Below are 18,469 nucleotides of genomic sequence, written 5' to 3'. Positions count from 1 at the left end.
GGTATCATTTTAATACCGCCTCTCTATGGACTGAGAAGGCAAGGGCTAGGATCTGCTGCTTTACAGGGGGAACGGTGCTGCGTTGCTGCTGCTGAGTTGGCTGCCCCTACGGAAAAAGGGCAGAGAGAGACACTTACAGAGCTGTGGACAAACGGTCTCTGTTACGTCTGACGCATTCGGCGGCATAGAGGCCTCCAAATTGAAGCAGAATAGCGGTGTGTGCGCGCTGCCAGCAACAGTAAAGCAGAGGAGGAAGGATTCGCAGCGGCACAGCTGCAAATCGCAACAAGAGGTGTTTCTGCAAGAAACAATAACGCTCTTCGCTTATGCTGGGGGCTCCTTCCAGTCTATGAGAGAGCCTCTACTTGTTTGCCAGTCTGCACGCTGGATCCGAAGGATGCATACATCTCCAGCTTCTCATTGTGCTCGCTCTGGGCTTTAGCAGCTTCAGTGGCCGCTCAACATACAGCTGAAGAGGCTCGGAGAAGCGGCCACAACTCCACGCTTCGGATGCCCTGGCGCATGCAAGGACCGCTGCTGCCGCTGCACGTAGTGCATGCACTTCTTTGCTGTGAGTGCTGCTGCCGATAGGAATGGGAACGCATTTCTTCAGGGAGCCGCTGGGGTCTGCAGCATGTGATGCAGGTGTGGCACCCTACAGCTAGCTGTGGCTGCTGCTAGCTACAGAGAACGGGTGGAGATGGTTCTTCGAAGGATTCCATGGATCGCGCAGCTGTGCCGCCTCATGAGTGTTTTCTTGCAAACATCATCATCATCTACAGGCTATGTACTGGCGCGTGAGGGTGCGACACTGTTTTGACGAGGCTGGTTTGCAGTCTTTGCTCCTAGAAGAGCTCCAGAAAAGTCATATTCTGTTCGTGAGTGTGAAATCTTTGGTTGATGACCACTCGCCGCATATGAATATGCACATGTATAAGTACATACGTATATAGCTAAATATATATATATATATATATATATATATATAGATATCTGTGCTCAGCGAAGGATCTCGTATTTTCCGCAGGTAGCACAACCTTCCCCTTAGTTGGTTATCATCTCTTGAGGCTCCAACTTGTACAGCAGCACTCGTAATCTCCCTGTCTATCTCTCCGAGCCAGAGCTGACTAATTGTATGGAGCCAAGCGCAAATCTGATCTCATTCGCAGAGGGTAGCTGGGAAAGGGGGCCTGTCGTAAAGCAAATCTACAAAGTACCAGGACGAGAGGGGCCAAGGTCTAATGGTGAGCGTTCTCGTCTTCTTTTTTTGCACGCCGACGCCTCGGAGCATGTCTCTAGACGCATGCCATCACCACAGGCGCACGCCTAAGCCAAAATACACCTGAAGGACAAGGTCCCTTGGGTAGAGGCGCATGATTTCTGCCTCTTGGTGTACTGTAGAGACTCTGATGCGTCTCTAGCATTTGCTTGCAAGAGGTGCTACGAGCTATCAGCAGACACCACGCCTTATTGTCGTAGTGTCTAGTGGAGGAAGGGGATCAAAAGCCATCGATTGATCAAGCGGATCGAGGACAGCAGGGTTGCTGACTTTCATATGGTTCCGAGGTGCCCCGTTGAAGTGGTAGTGCCTCGTCTTTAGTCTCTTCAGATTCAGCAGTGCCCCTCCTCAAGACGCACCCTCATTATTTCCTTGATAGCTTCCGTTTTTGCGATCGGCCCTTCTTTTTCCTAGCACCCTACAGCCCGTATGCGCATGCGGGTCGTTCAACAAATGCATGCCCCCCAACCACCCCAGCTCTCGAAGCCCTTCTAAGTCCTTCGAACACTTCGTGGTTCTCTCAACCTGCCGAACTCTAGCTAACTCTCACCGCCTGTCACTTGCTTTCGTCATCTAATAACCCCCATCCTCTAGCGAACTCTCTTTCTAACGAACTCTCTCTAGCGAACTCTCTCTCTAGCGAACTCTCTCTCTAGCGAACTCTCTCTCTAGCGAACTCTCTCTCTAACGAACTCTCTCTCCAACGAACTCTCTCTAACGAACTACCTCTGTCGGATCACGCCTACACATGTTTTCCTTCCTCAATCCACCGGCTTCGCCCCCCGATATTCGCGGACACAGGCATGGTACAAAGGTGTTTGTACACCGGACAGGCGTGGAAGGGTGGGTCGCCTTCCGGAAACAGCCGCAGCAACATGGCCAGCGAGCTGGCCATGTTGCTGCTGTTACAGCAGCAGCAGTAGCTCCTGCTGCTGCACTTACACCACCCGAACTCCCTCTGAGGAAATTCGAAGTCGTACACTGTTGTCCTGCAGCGCGTATCTGCAGCACTTCCTTGTGCTGCTGCTGTTACGAGTAGTGCTGCTGGTCTTGCTGTTTGACAGCAGCGCCAGAGGTGGTAACAGCAGGTCTAAAGTGACTATATATACGTGTTCGGCATGCTTCTAACTCTAAAACAAAACTAATGAGGCTCTCTGGGCTTACGCTATCGGCTCTTGCTCTAAGGAATACTGGGAAGGAGGGGAGGGGGGAGAGGGAGGGTCAGGGGTGGGCAATGGGGAGTTTCGGGGAGGGAGGGTAGTAGGGGGGAGGGGACGTCGTATATGGGGTGGGTAGCACCACGGAGTGTCGGTGCTGCATGAGACAGGGTGTCTGTATGAACGCCAAAGTGCAGCTACGCTTGCTGCTGGATCGCTTCTGCGAGCTGCATCGGTTGCTGCAGCATTAGGAGGTGGGACTCTCTCAAACCACTCCCTTCTTCTTCTTGCTGCTGCTGCTGCTGCTGCTGCTGCTGCTGCTGCTGCTCCTCAAGGTGGTCCTGTTCCTGCTGCTGTTGGTCCTTGCTGCTGCCGCTGGCGCTGCTTCTCCTGGGCTTCTTTCTTGCCCGCATGTAGCACGCGTTGCACACAGGGATGCCCTCCAAGTACCTCCACTGCGGAGTCTGTCGAGCGCCACAGTTGCTGCAGCAGCTGGGGCCTCTTTTACCGTTGGATCGCTGAGAGGCACCTGAAGCTCCGTATTTCCTCTTAGGAGGGCTGCGCGGGGGGGGAGAACGCTGAGGAGTGAGCTGGGGAAGGGCCTCCTGGAGGCTTCCTCCATGTACACTCGAGCTCCCAGTGTCACTGCCTGCACCCCACGCTGCCGCTGCTGCTGACGAGACGCTGCCGCTTGCATGCGCGGCGGCAGCTGCGCCAGAAACGGGAGTCGACGCGTGCTGCAGCAAGTTTCTGCAGGAGGCTTGACTGCCTGACCCCGCGTCTTCCCAGCAGCAACAGCAGCGGCTACAGGGAGTGCTGCTCACTGTTTCCTGGAGCTGCTTGTGCAGCAGCAGCTGCTGCTGCTTTTGCTGCTGCTTTTGCTGCTGCTGCTGCTGCTGCTGCCGCTGCACTAGTTTCTGCAGCTGCTCGTGCAGTTGCTGCTGCAGCTGCTGCAACTGGCGGTGCTGAGCAGTCGCTGCACTGACCTCCCCGTCGGGTGAAGGCCAGTGTGCGTGTTGTGGCACCTGCTTCTGCTGACACCACGCTAAGATACAAGAGGTTGATGGACAAAAGCAGCGTGAGCTGCCGTTGTTTTCCGCGTCGTGTCTCGTGAGAGGCACTCCGCACTCTGCCCTGCACATCGGCCTTGCACTGCTCCAACTCAATATATCCTGCTTATCGTGCAATTGCTGCTGCTGCTCATCGTAGCAGGGAACCGGGAGAGAAAGCAGCGCAACTCGCTGCTGCTTCTCATCACAGTGCGAGGCTCCCTCCGCGTAAAATCGCGAGCACTCACTCTCCTCCTCCTCTTCGTGCTCCTTCGCCTTCTGCAGCTGCCGCCTCTCGGTGAGCAGCTGGTGGTGCCTTTGGTCCTGCTGTCGCTGCTCGTCTCCCAGCTGCTTCAGCATGTGACACATGCGCTGAAGCTCCTCTGCACCATTTAAAGTCTTTCTCTGCTCCTGACTTTGCCCCTGCTGCTGTCTGTGAGGCTGTTGCCAGTACCAGCGCTGCCGCGACTGCGGGAAGGACCTGCTGCTTAACCTTGTTGCTGCGGCAACATCAGCAGCCTGCTGCACACCTGAGAATGACATGGCTGCTGGTGCTGCTGCTCTTACGCGTTTTTCCGAATGGAGGGGGAGGCGCAGAGCCGCATCGGGGGTTTTTAAACTCGCGGATGCACAGTGCTGCTGCAGCAGCAGCAGCAACTCCTGCTGCTGCTGCTGCAGCTTCGACCCTTCCCGCTTTACCGTCGCTGCTTTGTTTTCCTGAGATCGCCTTTCTCGCTGCTGCAGCTTCGCTGCTGCAGCTGCGTTCTGCTTGCTTTTGGTTGTTGCTGCGGATACTGCCGCAGCTGCCACTTGTGTGCTAAGAATGCCGTCCTCCTCCTTGTGACTTATTCGTCCGTCGGAGGGCGATAACAACAAGAGGGGTTGCAGCAATTGCTGAGCCTGCTCATAGAACCTGGCAGCTTCCGCGCGTTGCTGCTGCAGCAGCTCCTGCTGCTGCTGCTGCGCTGAGGGCTGCTGATCGAAGGTTGTTTGCTTTGAAGGGGAATCCCCCGAACCGTCAAGGAGAGCTCCCAGGTAGGCGCCTTCACTGGGAAGCCTCCTTAGGGACGGCAGCTGTTGGAGAGACGTGTGCTGGGGTAGCATTAACCTGGTTGTTGTCGAGGGGAGAGCGAGGGGGGGGAGCGCCACTGCTCTTCCTGCTCCTGCTTTAGCTCCTGCTCCTCCCCCTCCTGCTCCTGCTTTAGCTCCTGCTCCTCCCCCTCCTGCTCCTGCCTTAGCTCCTGCTACTCCAGGAGGGCCGTTGCGAGGGGAAGGAGAACAGACGCTTCTATGGGGAGACTTAGTCTTGCGGGTGCTGCTGCCTCCGAGAGCTGATCCAGCCATTCTTTGCCCTGATAAACCTGCTGTTGCTGCTCCTCCCCCGGGAGCAGGGTTCAACTGCCTCTGCAGGAGATCGACGGCAGTGAGCAACCTCTGCTTGGTTAGCCTCGCTACAGCGTCGTGATTCGCTGTTGCGGCGGCAGCCATGGCTGCTGCTACACAAGCAAGAGAACTTAAGGAACCCTTGCCTCTACTACAGACCGGGGACGGTCCGCTTCTGCATCCAGCACGTTCTGCCATAGCTCGTGACGTGCCGCCCCGCCCGTTGCTGTCGCTGACGCTGCAGCGGCGATTGCTAGAACGGTAGTTCCCGTCGAAGAAGCCTGTAGGGTGAGCTGATGCGAAGCACAGGAGACGGGCAGCCTGCAAGTGAGCAATTCCCTCTCCGGAGTGAAGGGTGCGACTGTGTCTGCGGCTTCGGTCGGCGCTGTTGTTTTCAAGTGCTCGCCGCCCGGCTTACGGAGGCGGCAGGGAGATGTGAGGACGGGGAGGGCTGATTAGCACCGAAGGCTGCTGCATCTGATAATATTCACGGCTGGAAAGAGGCTGTCGCTCTACTAGATCCGTTACAGCCAAGAGACAGTTGTGCTGCTGCACGGGTAGCCGTGCGCCTAAGGCCGCACCCACAGGCGGTTGATGGTATCCAGTGACGGCGGCAGCACAACAGCAGCACCTGCAGTTCTGAATTGGCTATACACCAGAGACAAAAGCTTGAATTCGTTATGGATCGAATAAATCCCCCAGATTTAGCGGCCTTCCTGTGGAAAGACGGGGGGTGACGGGGAGGGTCGCCTGCGGGCTCAGTCGCGTGACGTTACCTTCACTTGCCACGGAGGCGGTCCTGTTGCCTCTCCGTCTCTGCTCTGTCTCTAAGGAGCCTTGTATCAGCACACATTCCATAAAACAAGAGTATTCCAGGACTGATGATTGCAGTAGACAGCACTGCGACTTCCGAACTCCCCCTCGGAGGCGGCACGGATGAGAGGAGGGGCCCTGCTGCTGGGATGCTTATCCGAGCAGGCTCGCAGCCTTCCCCAGGGGCACCCGAAGATGCACATTTCTCGCCCGCGACAGGCGTTATTGGCGCTTATTATGCACCTTAATTCCTTAATTAAGTAAAGCCTCGTAGTTTCTCAGAGAAGCAGTTCATCAAATGCAGCCACCCACTCGCGGGACGCCCGCGCCACAGGGTCACTCACGCATTACGAAGCCTTTGGGGAGGGCGAAAGGCTTCTCCCGAGTGTAAAACGTGTCTCCTGTGCATTGGTTAGGCGGAATTAGGCACTTTATAATTCAAAAGGTACAGGGGGCACTGAAGACGGCGGAGAGGGCCTGAGACGGACTACGGGAGACCCCGGAGGACGGCTGGGAACTGCCCTCCCACCGCAACACACCCCTTCCTACTCGCAGAGATGAGGACGGCACACTTCGAGATAGAAAGAAGCGGAGTGACAAAGACACGGAAGGGCTGCGCCATGGAGGCGACACAGAGAGACGGCAAGAATCTCTCCATCTGGGGGAGGGGACCCCCCAGGAGGCGGGCACGGAAGGGCGAGTATTTTTCTGGGAAACACCCAACAGCTTTCCATGAAGTCTTCCCTGCGTTTGAAGCTTAGTGTCTCCCCACAAAGACCTCAGATGAAGCGATACAGCCGCGATCACGGGAAACAGAGCAGGTCAGAAAGCGTGGTCGTCAAACCCACACTTCCAGCTTCAGTGTTGGCTTCCCTGCACCAACAGCCGCGACACCCAAGGTGTCGAGGTTCTGAGTTTGTATTGTGGGGCTTAAAACTCATAAGGGTGCTGCGGCTAAATGCGGGAGAGGCATGTAAAATATAGGGTGCAAGGCCGCCTGATGAATCAAGGCACGGCTATGAGCTAGTTGGTTAGGAAGGTAGTTGAGGCAAGTGAGTACCATAGGGTGCAAGGAGAGAGCAGAGGGAAGTACTCGGCACACGGTAGGAAAAAAACACGTCTAGCATGAAACCGGGAAAGGAAGAGTTGCAGTGTCGACAGAAGTAGGGCCATCAGTACACACACACACATACATACATACCTACATACACATACATATATATATACATGTATACATGCATACATACATAGAAACACAGGTATGGGGATTATTCACAGGAGTCGTATATATGTGCGCTGACTGCGTCTACGAGTGCAGATGCTGCTCGTGCGTGGCTCCTCTGCATGCATGCTTCGGCGAGTTTGCTGCGACTTGCGCGTTTTGGAGAAGAACGGGGAGTCGTAACGTCGTGTCGGGTGATGCTCCTTAAGAGGGGCTCTCTGCATGCATTGCTGACTGCGAACTGCAGGAACTGCCACTGAGAGGATGGGTGCTGTGGATCCGCCCAGGCTGTGCGCGCTTGCAGGTCGAAAAGCCGCGCGCGTAGCGAGTTGAGGTGCTTACAAGTATTTTCCCGCAAGCTTTGCACCGCAATTTGTCTGGCGCTGCACTGCAGAGCTGTTGCAAGCTGCGGTGGCTGTCCGCGTGCCTTGTTTGCTGCAGAGCAGCGTTAGATCTCCGTTTGCTGCGGGTCCATAAAACGTGTCTATGCTCTATTTGCTGGAGTGTACAGCCTGCTGTGCCTGCTCGGAGTGCGTGGAGGGCGCAGAGATGAGAGAAAAAGACGCGCACTTCCCCTCGAAGGGCCTTTCTCCCTTTCTTTCTCCCTCCCTCTTCCCACGAGTTGGCGGCTCCCAAGAGGGAGCGAGACGCGGGGTTGGGCTGAGAGGGAGATTAAGTTTTTGGCAGCGTCTTAAAAGTTTGTATCGAGTCTTAAGGGGAGTGCCTCTCTCTATGTGAGAGATTAGAGTAAGCGCGCTTGCAAACCGTGAGACGCTAGCTGCCTGTGTGGAAGCATGCGCGCATGAAAGCGCGTGCCGTTCGTCGCGCTAGGCCGCTTGCCCGGTGGGGGTGGTGTCGGGGGGAAGCCAAAGGTGTGAGGCGCGAGAAGGATTCTTGCGAAGCTCAACGTACCGTTCGTGTGCCTCTTGAATCATGCGCCAGGCAGCGGCAGCGTCCAGAGGGGCCCCCCCGTACCCGAAAGTGTTTTCTTTCGAGGGGCCCCCCGGAGCTCCACCCACCTTGTACCGTCTAAACCAGTCTTTGACGGTGTCTAAAAATCCCGGACGAAGAATTTGCAAGTCTGTGGGACTGTGAAGAGCCGAAAAGAAGGGCGAAGACGCTGACACAACCAAGATCTTGTAGTCGACCTCGCCAGAATCAATCAACGCGAGCGCACCGATTACCTGCGTGCAGGAAGGCGCGCGAGCAAATGCGAGGCAAGGCAAGGCATGCATACGCTAGCCGCTCATGCCCGACACAGGAGAGCAGCCTTGTGTGCTTCGCCGAAGCCTGCTATCAGCGCGGCGAGCTAGTTCGCCGCGCAGAGACACGGCAGCAGAGGGGAGGGGATAGACTGGCTTGTCCTCTCCCGTCTCCCCCCCCAAGTGTGTGCGGACGGCTGCTGCTCAGTGAGACACCAACAGAGACTAGGCACACACGAAGCCACCGTTCTAGCAGAGAGAGACACACAGACGCCACCTGAACTGATCCAATCCTCCCAAGCTAAAGCCTGCCACTCGCACGCCTCTATCCCCACTCCTTAGACCGTGGAAAAAGAATACTCCTAGCAGACGCCCCGCGAGGGGAGAGTGTGGCGGCAAGGCGACCCACGAAGAGGGGTTCTATTGTTGCCATTTTCGGTGTAATTGACGAAGCGTTTCGCTTCAACTAGCTTGCCTTAGCCTGAACAACTGCGCCTGGCGGGTGCCTCTGCTGAGACACCTCGAGCACATCCAAAGGATCGCCATCGCCACAGCATCCAAAGACTTCAGGGGGGCCCCTAACCTCCGGATCTTCCCACGTGCGAGGCAGTGAGCCGTATGTCCATCCCATAGGCCAGCGCAGCACGCGCAAAGAGCCTGCAGACAGACAGGGGGGAAGCCTCTGCAGAGTGAGAGAGAGAGAAATAGAAATAGAGAGAGAAATAGAGAAATAGAAATAGAAATAGAGAGAGAAATAGAGAGAGAGACAGAGAAATAGAGAGAGAGAGACAGAGAAGTAGAGAGAGAGACAGAGAAATAGAAATAGAAATAGAGAGTGAGAAATAGAAATAGAGAGAGAAACAGAGAAAGAGAAATAGAGAGAGAGACAGAGAAAGAGAAATAGAAATAGAGAGAGAGACAGAGAAATAGACAGAGAAAAATAGAAATAGAGACAGAGAAATAGAGAGAGAAATAGAGAGAGAAATAGAGAGAGAGAGACAGAGAGAGAGCCAGCGACGAGGTTTCGCTACAGTACGCCAGACTGGTGGTAATAGAGGCAGCAGAAAACGCGTAGAGAGAGTGAGAGGGAAATGGACAAATAAAGCGAGAGAAATAGATGTATATATGTATGTATACATATATATATGTATGCATAGCGAGAGAAGAAAAAGAGAGAAACAGCAAGCCACTAGAGATGTCGGCTGACCATCCTTATGTCGGTCTTGTCGGATGGGATTGAAGGCTTCTTGCAAACGAATCTCGTTCTTGAGAGCAGATCCGCAAGAAATTTCGGCAACGAACTGAACCAAAGGGAGGGAGGATGCTGCGAAGGCCGCATCTCTTCCCTTGGACGTTACAGCAGCAGCAGCAGCAGCAGCTGCCGCTGCAACGGCGGGAGAGGGTTGAAATGGAGAATTTTGGAATGTTGGATCTTTCTCAAGGAGTGGAAGGTCGTGCCAAGGGGAGCAAGGAGAGCCGCACAGTCTCTGGAAGAAGACTGCAAAGTCTTTGTTTCCAGGCGTTCCTTGCTGTACTGGCTTGCAGTCGCCTCCCGCGAAGGCTGCATCGTTTTCGGTCGAGGTTGTGAGTGTTGTTGTTGCTGCTGCTGTTGCTGCTCCAAGGATTCTGCTGTGCCTCAAACCTCGATTGCTGCCAGAGGCAGCCGCTAAGTGCAGCAGACTCTGAGGCCAAGGGGATGCCGCGAAGGCAGCCAAAGAGGAGACTCTCATTCGCCGTTGCAAGAGAAAGGCTCTGCTGAGGCGGAAGACGTTCCTGCTGCTCTTCTTGCAGCTGCTGCTGCTGCTCTTCTTGCAGCTGCTGCCGCTGCTCTTGCTGCACCAAGCACCGACGAGGACTGGCCAAGAATCAGCTGGCAGCGAAGGCGCAGTGCACGACGCAGGAGACACCTGCTGGAAAGTGCAGGCGCCGCTGCAGGAGGAAATATGGCACTGCCCTGTCAGCAGCAGCAGAAGGAGGAGCCGCAGATGCAAGGGGATGCTGCGGATCGGGGAGAGGGCTACAGACTGCATGGACGCCTTCAAGGGTCTCTTGCATGCACTTTGCTGCGAGCTGTTGCTGTTGCTGCTGCTACTGCTGCTGTCGCTGCAGCAGTAGCAGCGGCAACAGCAGACGCGACTTCGAGTGTCCGTACACCACGAGCAGCGACACAGCAGACCTGCCTAAGGGGCTCCTCAGTTGACCAAATCATGCTGGCGCGTTTACTCGGAAAATAATCACACTAGGAAATCCATAACAAAAGGGCAACATCGGAAAAGGGTCGAGCAGCGGCAGCAGCAGCAGCAGCAGCGGCGGCTGCAGCGAAGGGCACCCGGGCGGCTTCCTCACTGTGGGGTTGGTGTTGTTTTGGCGTCCTAAGGAAGTTGCTGCCTTCTTTAGCGGTTTCTTTTTCCTAGCTAACGAGATTTCAGATGCCGCTGTTCGCAGCAGCGGGAGTTGCTGCCAGCGCTGCCGCCGACATCAAGACACCGCAGCAAGACACGGCAGCGCTGCTGGACCGACACAGCAGCGGCAAATTTAGTCCAATTGTGTGCACGGAGCAGTGTTTTGCCTATTTAATGACTGCCTTTATTTGCCGCAGTGGCTAATTGTAGTGCTGCCTTTGTTGCATAGCTGCAGGACGGCGCGATGCTGTGCTGTACGGAGTGGCGTGCCTGCAGCAGCAGCAGCAACTGCAGCAGCAGCAGCCTTCGGGAGTGCGGCTGTTTGCTGCTGTTGCGGCTGTCTTCCGAGCATCACTGCCGAGTTACCCACCTGCGGAGGCTCCCTGATTCTCAGCACGCTCATGCCTCAGCAAACGCAGCAGGGTCAGTCACGGAGGCTGCAGCTGCAGCTGCAGCGGCAGGACGGAGGGAAAGGTCGACATACACCGCCTGAAATCGGATCCAACAAGAGGCAGCACGAAGACTGGCAGCAGCAGCAGCAGCGTTTGCTTTTAAAGCGACCTGCGCTGGCGTTCGGGAGCGCTAAAAAAGCATCTTCAGCGGCAGCAGCGATCCCGCCTTCCCTCTTTTATACCACAGTCAGCAATATCCGCTGCAGCAACAGAGGCACCTGCAACAGCGGCACCTGCAACAGCGGCAGGAGCCGTAGTCACTCCCCAGAGACAGAAAGCTCCGAAGCAGCTGGCTCTTGCACCACAGCAGCAACAGCAGCAGAGGGTGTTGGCAACAACAACAGTACCAACAATAACAACAACAGCAGCACACTTCTCCTCCGCGAATCAGCGTCTCCGCTGAGCCGCATACTTTGGTGGCAGCGCATGGAAGCGCTGCTGCACAAATCTCCACGGCTTCAGCCAAAGCAGAAGAATCAGAACCCCCCAAAGGCTTTCCCCTCCGTCTCCCTATTCGTTTTTGACAAGCAAGCGTCAGCAACGGCATGTGCAGCACTGCTGAGACGGCACTTGCTGCCTGCCGCAGTTGGCGTATGGGCTGAAGAAACGGCAGCAGGAGGGCAGCGCCGCTACTTCTGTGGATCGTTGAGGGCGTTGATCGCCGCGGGAGCTGCTGCAGCACGTCGAGCAGAGAGTGCAAGGCAGCAGCAATCACGCTTGCTCGCTGCTGCAAATGCCAAATTCGATGATGCATGCACCAGCACGTCCAGCGACACAAACTGCGCTACGCCATCGAGCAGCACAATGTGCAATTTGTACGAAGTCTTAGAAGCCGGGCAGCCAGTCTGGCTGTACTTCGACGTCGAATATCTCTTTTCTTTTAATCCGCAGCAGCGCAGTTCTGCAGCAATCGCAGAGACGTGGCGACAGCTGTTACTGCAACTCAGGGGGTTCCTCTGCAACGCTTGCGGCATGTGCTGCCGTCCTGACGAGTTCGTTTCGCTAGATGCAACAACTCATAAAAAATTCTCACGGCATCTCATTGTTAAAGCTCTAAGACCCCTCTGTGAAGGAGGACCTTCCACGCAGCCTTTTCCGTATCCAGAGTATGCAGAAAAACATCCCAGCATGTGGCTACTTCGAGACGATTGTGATATTACGTCTACTGGTGCTGATATTACGTCTACTGGTGCTGATATTACGTCTACTGGTGCTGATATTACGTCTACTGGCGCTGATATTACGTCTACTGGTGCTGATATCACGTCTACTGGTGCTGATACTACGTCTACTGGTGCTGATACTACGTCTACTGGTGCTGATACTACGTCGACTGAGGCGGCTGGGAATTTCGAAGCGGCGGAGGGGCCTCATTCTTGCGCAGGAAAGGGCTTCTGCAGCAAGGCATGTTTGCGGGTGAGCCGCACGGAAGAAGGGTCAGAGGCAACAGCAGCACAAGAGACAGGAACAGAAGCAGCAGGAGAATCTGCTCCAACACCTGCAGCCAGAGGCAGTGAGAAGGGGCAGTCTACGCTGATGGCAGACGCTCAGACGGCAGGGCGTTTTGCAGAATTCTTTGTTCTCCATCTGGCGAAACGCATACACCTTCTGCAGCTGCAGCAGCAACGACAGGAGGAGATCCAGACACAGGCAGTTGTGCAGTCTCATCCAACGAGCGGATTGCTGCCTAAGCCGCAAGGGTATGTGCGCGAGCAGCAGCAAGGAAGTTCAGCGAATGAGCAGCTAGCTGTCGCCGCGCAACTCGGAAGCCTGCAGGAGGAGGCAGAAGGAGGGCACAAAAGTTGCAGCTGTGCAACGGAGGCAGCCTCCGCGTCACTCTCCGAGTTGATGCTGCTTTTCCCTTTTGCCACTGAAGACGGCGGTAGACGCTGCCTCGTCGACTTGGCAGTATACACGCGCAACAGATGCTTCAGACTGTTAGGTGCCTCCAAGTTCAAGCAGAATACACCCCTCAGGGTAAGAGGTGGATTTTCTGCACCAGCCCTCCCTTTCCTCCTTTCTCCTTCTTGCACATGCATGCGTTGCGTGCTGTGCTCCTTCCGCGTCCAAGCCCCTTTGTGGCTTTCTTCTCCCTCCTTGGGAAGCAGCGAGCGTATTTCTCTTTGAGGATCTTGCAGTGCTTGTAGGGTGCTGGCGACTGCAGGTGAGCGAAGACTGCAGCTACCCGCTAGGCACTTCGCTAGAGCTGCAGATCCTAAGAAGCCTTGTCGGGCTGGTGCCTCCCGGCATCGACATTCCACTCTTTCACCATACCGCTATCGCTCCCCATCCGTCCGCCTCCGCGGCTATCAGCGGCAGCAGCAACACGCGAGAAAAACACTTGGGCAGTCCAGCAGCACTTGACAGTTCCGCCTCTCTAGTTGGCTGTCGCTTGCTGCCCGTAAGGCCCTTCCTCGCCACCCACACGCACGGGGGATTCTTCTCACCAAAAGTTTCCTCCGCACGCACCGAAGCAGCAGCGCCACGAGACATCCGAGATGCTCTTTTGCGTGAAGACGCCCATTCGCTCGGCCTCCCTTCGCATGTCACTGGACTTAGAGACGCTGCGGCTTTCGCCGTGGCGTTCTGGCAAAGAGTACGAGATGCAGCAGAGGCAGGAGCAGCAGCAGAGGCAGGAGCTACAAGCCAGCAGCAGAGGCAGCAACTGCAACAACAACTGCAGCAGCATCAACCGCAACAGCTGCTCAGAGACTGCAGCTGCATATTTTACCCAGCCTCAGAAACACTGGCCCTGACGCCTAGGGGGAACCGCTTCTGCATGCATATCAATCGGTGAGTCTTGCGTAATCTCCCATGATTGAGATATGTACGAATAAATATTGTGTATATTTATCTACATAAATTCATATATATAAATATATATATATGTATATATATATATATATATATATATAGAGAGAGAGAGAGAGAGAGAGAGAGAGAGAGAGAGCGCTGGCTGCCGATGGATGCTGTATGTCCTCCTGCCCGTTTTCTTATAGACACCTTCTCTTTGCCTCCCGTGCAGCCTTCTCATTCTTTCCAGCATACCCCTTTGCTTGCATTGTGCAACGGCGAGGGCAGTGGGAATTTTGCAGACTTGTTGGCGAATAGCCTCTGCCCTTTTTACTATCCAGTGTTGCAGAGTTTTTAGAAGCGAAATCTGCGATTTGTGGTCCTTCACATCCCGGGAGGCGACGCTGCGCCTCAAACTAAGCTCTCGCGACTTCCCATAGGTGTTACGAAGCTCGCTTATTCGTTTGCAACGCCGACTGTACGCGGCTTTGTATGTGGGATGCGCAGACAGCACAAATCCAACGGGGTGCGCCTCATTGTGGACGCCAGACGGGGGTGTTTCTGGCAAAAGTGTCACGATCCAGATTGCGGAGGCTTCCGATCCCCTCCCTTCCCTCTTCCGCCTGCCCTCTGCTGCTGGAGCACAGAAGCTATTGATGACACAGCAGCTGCGGCAGATGTGCTTGCAGCAGGTAGCCCTGAGGCTGGCGTTGGCGAAGACTACAGCGCAGCAGCAGCCGCTGCTGCTGCATGCGGCGTCGTGCTGTGCCCTATCGAAGAAGCCTCACCGGCGTCATGCGCAATAGAAACATTGGGGCTTTCCGCATTCATGGAAGACATGGAGGACGCCGCTGCCGCTGCCGATCTGGAAACTTTTGCAGCAGCAACAGCAGCAGCAGAAAGCGACAAAAGCACGGCTGCTCACAGGGAAAAATCCTTGAGAGCTGCAGACGCCGCTGGCACAAAGCCAAAACTGCGAACGCAGCAAAAGGCACTTGCCAGCAACAGGTACACAAGCAAGCCAACAGAAGATCCGTTGCTGCAGCCGCAGCAGCTGCAGCAGGCGGAGGCGGCAGTGTCTGCACCGCCTTTTGTAACTGTTTTTTCCGCTACAGGTGAAAACGCAGAAACTGAAATAGACGGTGCTGTCGGGGCAGCCACATGCCCGCTGCAGCAACACGATTCGCCACACAGCTATCAGCAGGAGCAGCTACTCCTGCACGATCTTGATGACTTGATCGCCACTTCTCATGAATAAAATCTTAATCTTTCACGATCTTGATGACTCAATTGCCACTTCTCATGAATAAAGGTACTCCTGCACGATCTTGATGACTTGATCGCCACTTCTCATGAAGAAAGCTTCCTTTCGATCTTCTTTCTGAAAGCTCTTGAATTACAAGTGACCTGTACATATATTCTTTCCCGCCTCGATGTGCGAGTGCCCGCTGCTGCCCTGGCGCGTGCCACCGCTCTACGCTTCCTCCACGTTCGCTTCTTTGCGTGAGAAAATCGCTGCTGCTCGCTCGCACGCTACCCGCGCCTTTCGCTGCAGCAGCCAAAAAGCCAGCAGCACCAGAAGCTGCAGTCAATACACTCAATCAGATTCTTTGGCCCTGCCGCCGCCGCCCTGCATGCATGCATGCATGCATGCCTACGCTCTAGAGCCCAAAAGCAACAAGTGTCACGCACGCCTGCGTAATCACAGATACACGAAGCTCATGCTGCTGCAGTAACACCGGTACTGGGGATGCCCTATATATCCCACTGTCTCACTGCTGCCTCGAGGACGTTAAGCAAGTGTGCATCGGCGAGAGCTTCCTTCCTTCGCAACACCTACACGCAGAGCAGCGAGCAGGCATCACAGGCTGCAACAAGGGCATTGTCGTGAAGCGCACATCACCGGAGGGCTGCCCGTGCATGCGCTGCTATAAATAGTAGTGCGGGGTGCATTCGTGCTAAAAGGTGTTGCTGCTGCTGCTACATCACCTGAGCCTTCGAGTCGTAGAAGAAGGGCAGCTCTCCGCCGGCGCTACACTCCGCAAGGATCTGCTGCAGCGCTGCAGATAACAGGTGCTCAGCAGCTGAAGCGGCGCGCATGCATGTGAGGTGCTCGCTGCTGGAAGCAGCCGCAGCAGGCGTTAAGACAGGCGCAGCAGCGCAACGAACAGCAAATGGAAGCACGCGTGACAGCGGGTAAAGGCAGCCCCCCTTACTGCGGCTGCATGCGAGCTGCGAGCGACTGTCTTGAAGAGAAAGCAGCATCAAGAAGAGCTGTGCAGGAGGGGAAAAAGACGCGGGGAGGCGACACGCACCGTGGGAATCGAGGCTCAAGGCTTCCTGTAGCGAGGAAAGCCGCATGCGCGAGAATCCTTCTGTGGCTCGGAGAATGAGCTGCCGTCGCAGCGCAGCAGCAAGAGGAGTCTGTACTGACTGCAGCACGAAGTCAGTGGCGAAGAGCAGCTGCAACAAATACCACAGCGGCAGCAACAGATGCACCCTTCCCTTCCTTCCCTGCCGAGGCGGCACCTCCGTGGACGGCAGGCTTTTCGAAAGCTGCTTTCGAAAAGCGGCCTTCTGACAGATGCAGAAAGCAGCATTATGGCATCGAGGGAAGGGGGAGGCAGGCTGCAAGGAAGCAAGGGGTGAAGGAACAAGGCAGTGTGCAAAGCAGCCAGCACCAAACCACGCGGCAGCGCCATCAGATAAGGGGTGAAGAACGCACAGAAGCCCGTCGAATGCCTTCCCACTGCTGCGCAAAGTCGCACATTTCTACGACCTGCAGCAACTGCTGCATTGGCGTCCACGCATGGCACTTCAGAAAGCGCAGAGAAGGCACCAGCTCTATCTGCAAACACACCCCAAAGATGTACGGGGATAGACAGAGAGAGAGAGAGAGAGACAGAGAGAGACAGAGACAGAGAGAGAGAGAGAGAGACAGAGAGAGATGGCCTTACTTTCACCATTTTATATAGAGAGATGGGTATAGATCTTCATATATATATATAGTCGCGGATTCGAAATGCGGCACCGAGAAAAAGTCTCAATTCAAGAAGCAGCAACGGTTGAGAGGCACGCGTCAAAACACACATCGCATAGATTGGTGGAAAGTGGTGCTGCTGTAGCTGCGAAAGCATTCCATGAGGCAGCACGCCATCTCAAGGCGCATATGAATTCAAAAAAGGCAGCGCTGAACTCCAAGGCGGCTGCTGCAGCGGCCGTCATACAGCTGCGCATGGCTAGCGCACCAAATTCTCATCAGTGAGTGTCAGAAGTAACAAACAGCAATGACTCCATCAAGAAGAACCGAGAGAAAAACGGAGATATATACAGGTAGACAGATAGATATGTATTCAGATACTGTGCTTACGCCTTCAGCACGCAACTTCTCCTCTGGAGCGGCCAGCAGTGCGAGGACGGTGTAAACAGTCAGATCTTCGCAAGAGAAGAGGCTACAGCCTCCAGTGTAGGTGTTCAGAATGCTGCTGCAACTGCTGCTTTGATTCGCGCTGTGTGTCTGAGAAGCCTCCGCGTGAGTGTCGTCGTGCTGCTGCATGTGGCGAGCTGCCGCCTGCAGTACTAAGAGAAGGCAGTAAGCAGCTTCCGCAAAGTTCTGCGCACGGAAGGCGAATACACTGCAGCGCATTGCATAAACACACACAAACACAAGCACAATTCAACACAATTCAACACACAATTAAACACAATTAAAAACACACACAATTAAACACATAATTAAGCACACACACAATTAAACACAAACACACAACACAATTAAACACACAACACAATTAAACACACAAACACACACACAATTAAACACACAAACACACACACAATTAAACACACAAACACACACACAATTAAACACAAGCACAATTAAACACCATTAAACACACAACACAATTAAACACAATTAAACACACAACACAATTAAAAACACACACAATTAAACACACACGAACACAATTAAAAACACAAGCACAATTAAATACACAAACACACACACAATTAGACACATACACACAATCAAACAGAGGCACATGATTTTAGCGAAAAGTGCACGCAACGGCGTCTCTCCCTCAGTCCCCGAGTTGCATGAAGAAGGCTTTTCCCCTCTTAAACTTTCCGAAAGTTCGAGCTCTATCCTCCTGTCAGCTGCACGGTTTGCTGCTGCCTCTTCTACCCAGGCGCCGCGTCTGTCGTGTATGCCCGTGCCCCTTTCGTTTTGCATGCAGCAGCTCTCTTTCGCCATCGTCTGAGCAGCTGCTCGACATCAGTCTTACCCTCTAAAAGCCATCATTTCATGGTCTTGAATGCGAAGTGCCTGCTCCGCCACTGCCTTCCGCTTTTCAGATGCAGCTCCCGTGCTGCACAGCGCGCGGAGAGCTTCCAGCAAGGGGGCTTCAGAAGAGGACATACACCCTGCATCCGAAGCTGCTGCTGCTGCTAATGTGGAAGGCAGCGAGGCTGCTGCTGCTGCTGCTGCCTCGCCCTCATCGTTAGCTGCAGTTTGCTGCTGCTCGCCGGCGAGCAGCAAAATGCAGAGGCACCAGAGCCGCAGGAGCTGCAGGAAAAGAAAATTCGTAGGAGCAGCAACTCGTTATCACCAACACCCTCATCAAGAGCAGCATCTCACTAATCCCAGGTTTACCCGTATCCTCCGCACTATCAGCTCAGGAGTGCTCCACGACGCATGCATCCAACACACCAGCCA

General features: G+C 54.7%; 3 protein-coding genes across 3 annotated transcripts; 1 reads left to right on the top strand and 2 right to left on the bottom strand.

The window, feature by feature from the left end:
* Positions 1 to 783: 783 nt before the first annotated feature.
* LOC34622716 lies at positions 784 to 5,066 on the bottom strand. The gene is made up of 4 exons (XM_026336479.1): positions 4,713 to 5,066; positions 3,762 to 3,918; positions 2,887 to 2,982; positions 784 to 845 (listed from the first exon to the last, which is right to left on the bottom strand). Exons 1-4 carry the CDS (start codon positions 5,064 to 5,066, stop codon positions 784 to 786), a joined length of 669 nt encoding a protein of 222 aa, XP_026192264.1.
* A 2,664-nt stretch (positions 5,067 to 7,730) lies between these two features.
* On the bottom strand, positions 7,731 to 9,835 carry LOC34622717 (soluble inorganic pyrophosphatase 6, chloroplastic). The gene is made up of 2 exons (XM_026336478.1): positions 9,296 to 9,835; positions 7,731 to 8,087 (listed from the first exon to the last, which is right to left on the bottom strand). The coding sequence occupies exons 1-2, from the start codon at positions 9,833 to 9,835 to the stop codon at positions 7,731 to 7,733; spliced, it is 897 nt and encodes a 298-aa protein (XP_026192263.1).
* Positions 9,836 to 11,301: 1,466 nt separating this feature from the next.
* LOC34622718 lies at positions 11,302 to 18,245 on the top strand (the record flags this gene model as incomplete). Its single annotated transcript, XM_026336477.1, has 7 exons — positions 11,302 to 12,358; positions 12,464 to 12,936; positions 13,124 to 13,670; positions 14,259 to 14,377; positions 14,456 to 14,707; positions 14,761 to 14,829; positions 18,222 to 18,245. Coding segments are annotated over 7 exons (2,541 nt in total), but the record flags the coding sequence as incomplete, so codon positions are not given.
* Between the last annotated feature and the right edge of the window lie 224 nt (positions 18,246 to 18,469).

Source organism: Cyclospora cayetanensis, unplaced genomic scaffold (assembly GCF_002999335.1).
Source record: "Cyclospora cayetanensis isolate NF1_C8 unplaced genomic scaffold, CcayRef3 CcayRef3_contig_13, whole genome shotgun sequence".
NCBI lineage: Eukaryota > Apicomplexa > Conoidasida > Eucoccidiorida > Eimeriidae > Cyclospora > Cyclospora cayetanensis.
This window is presented reverse-complemented; position numbering and strand designations above follow the sequence as displayed.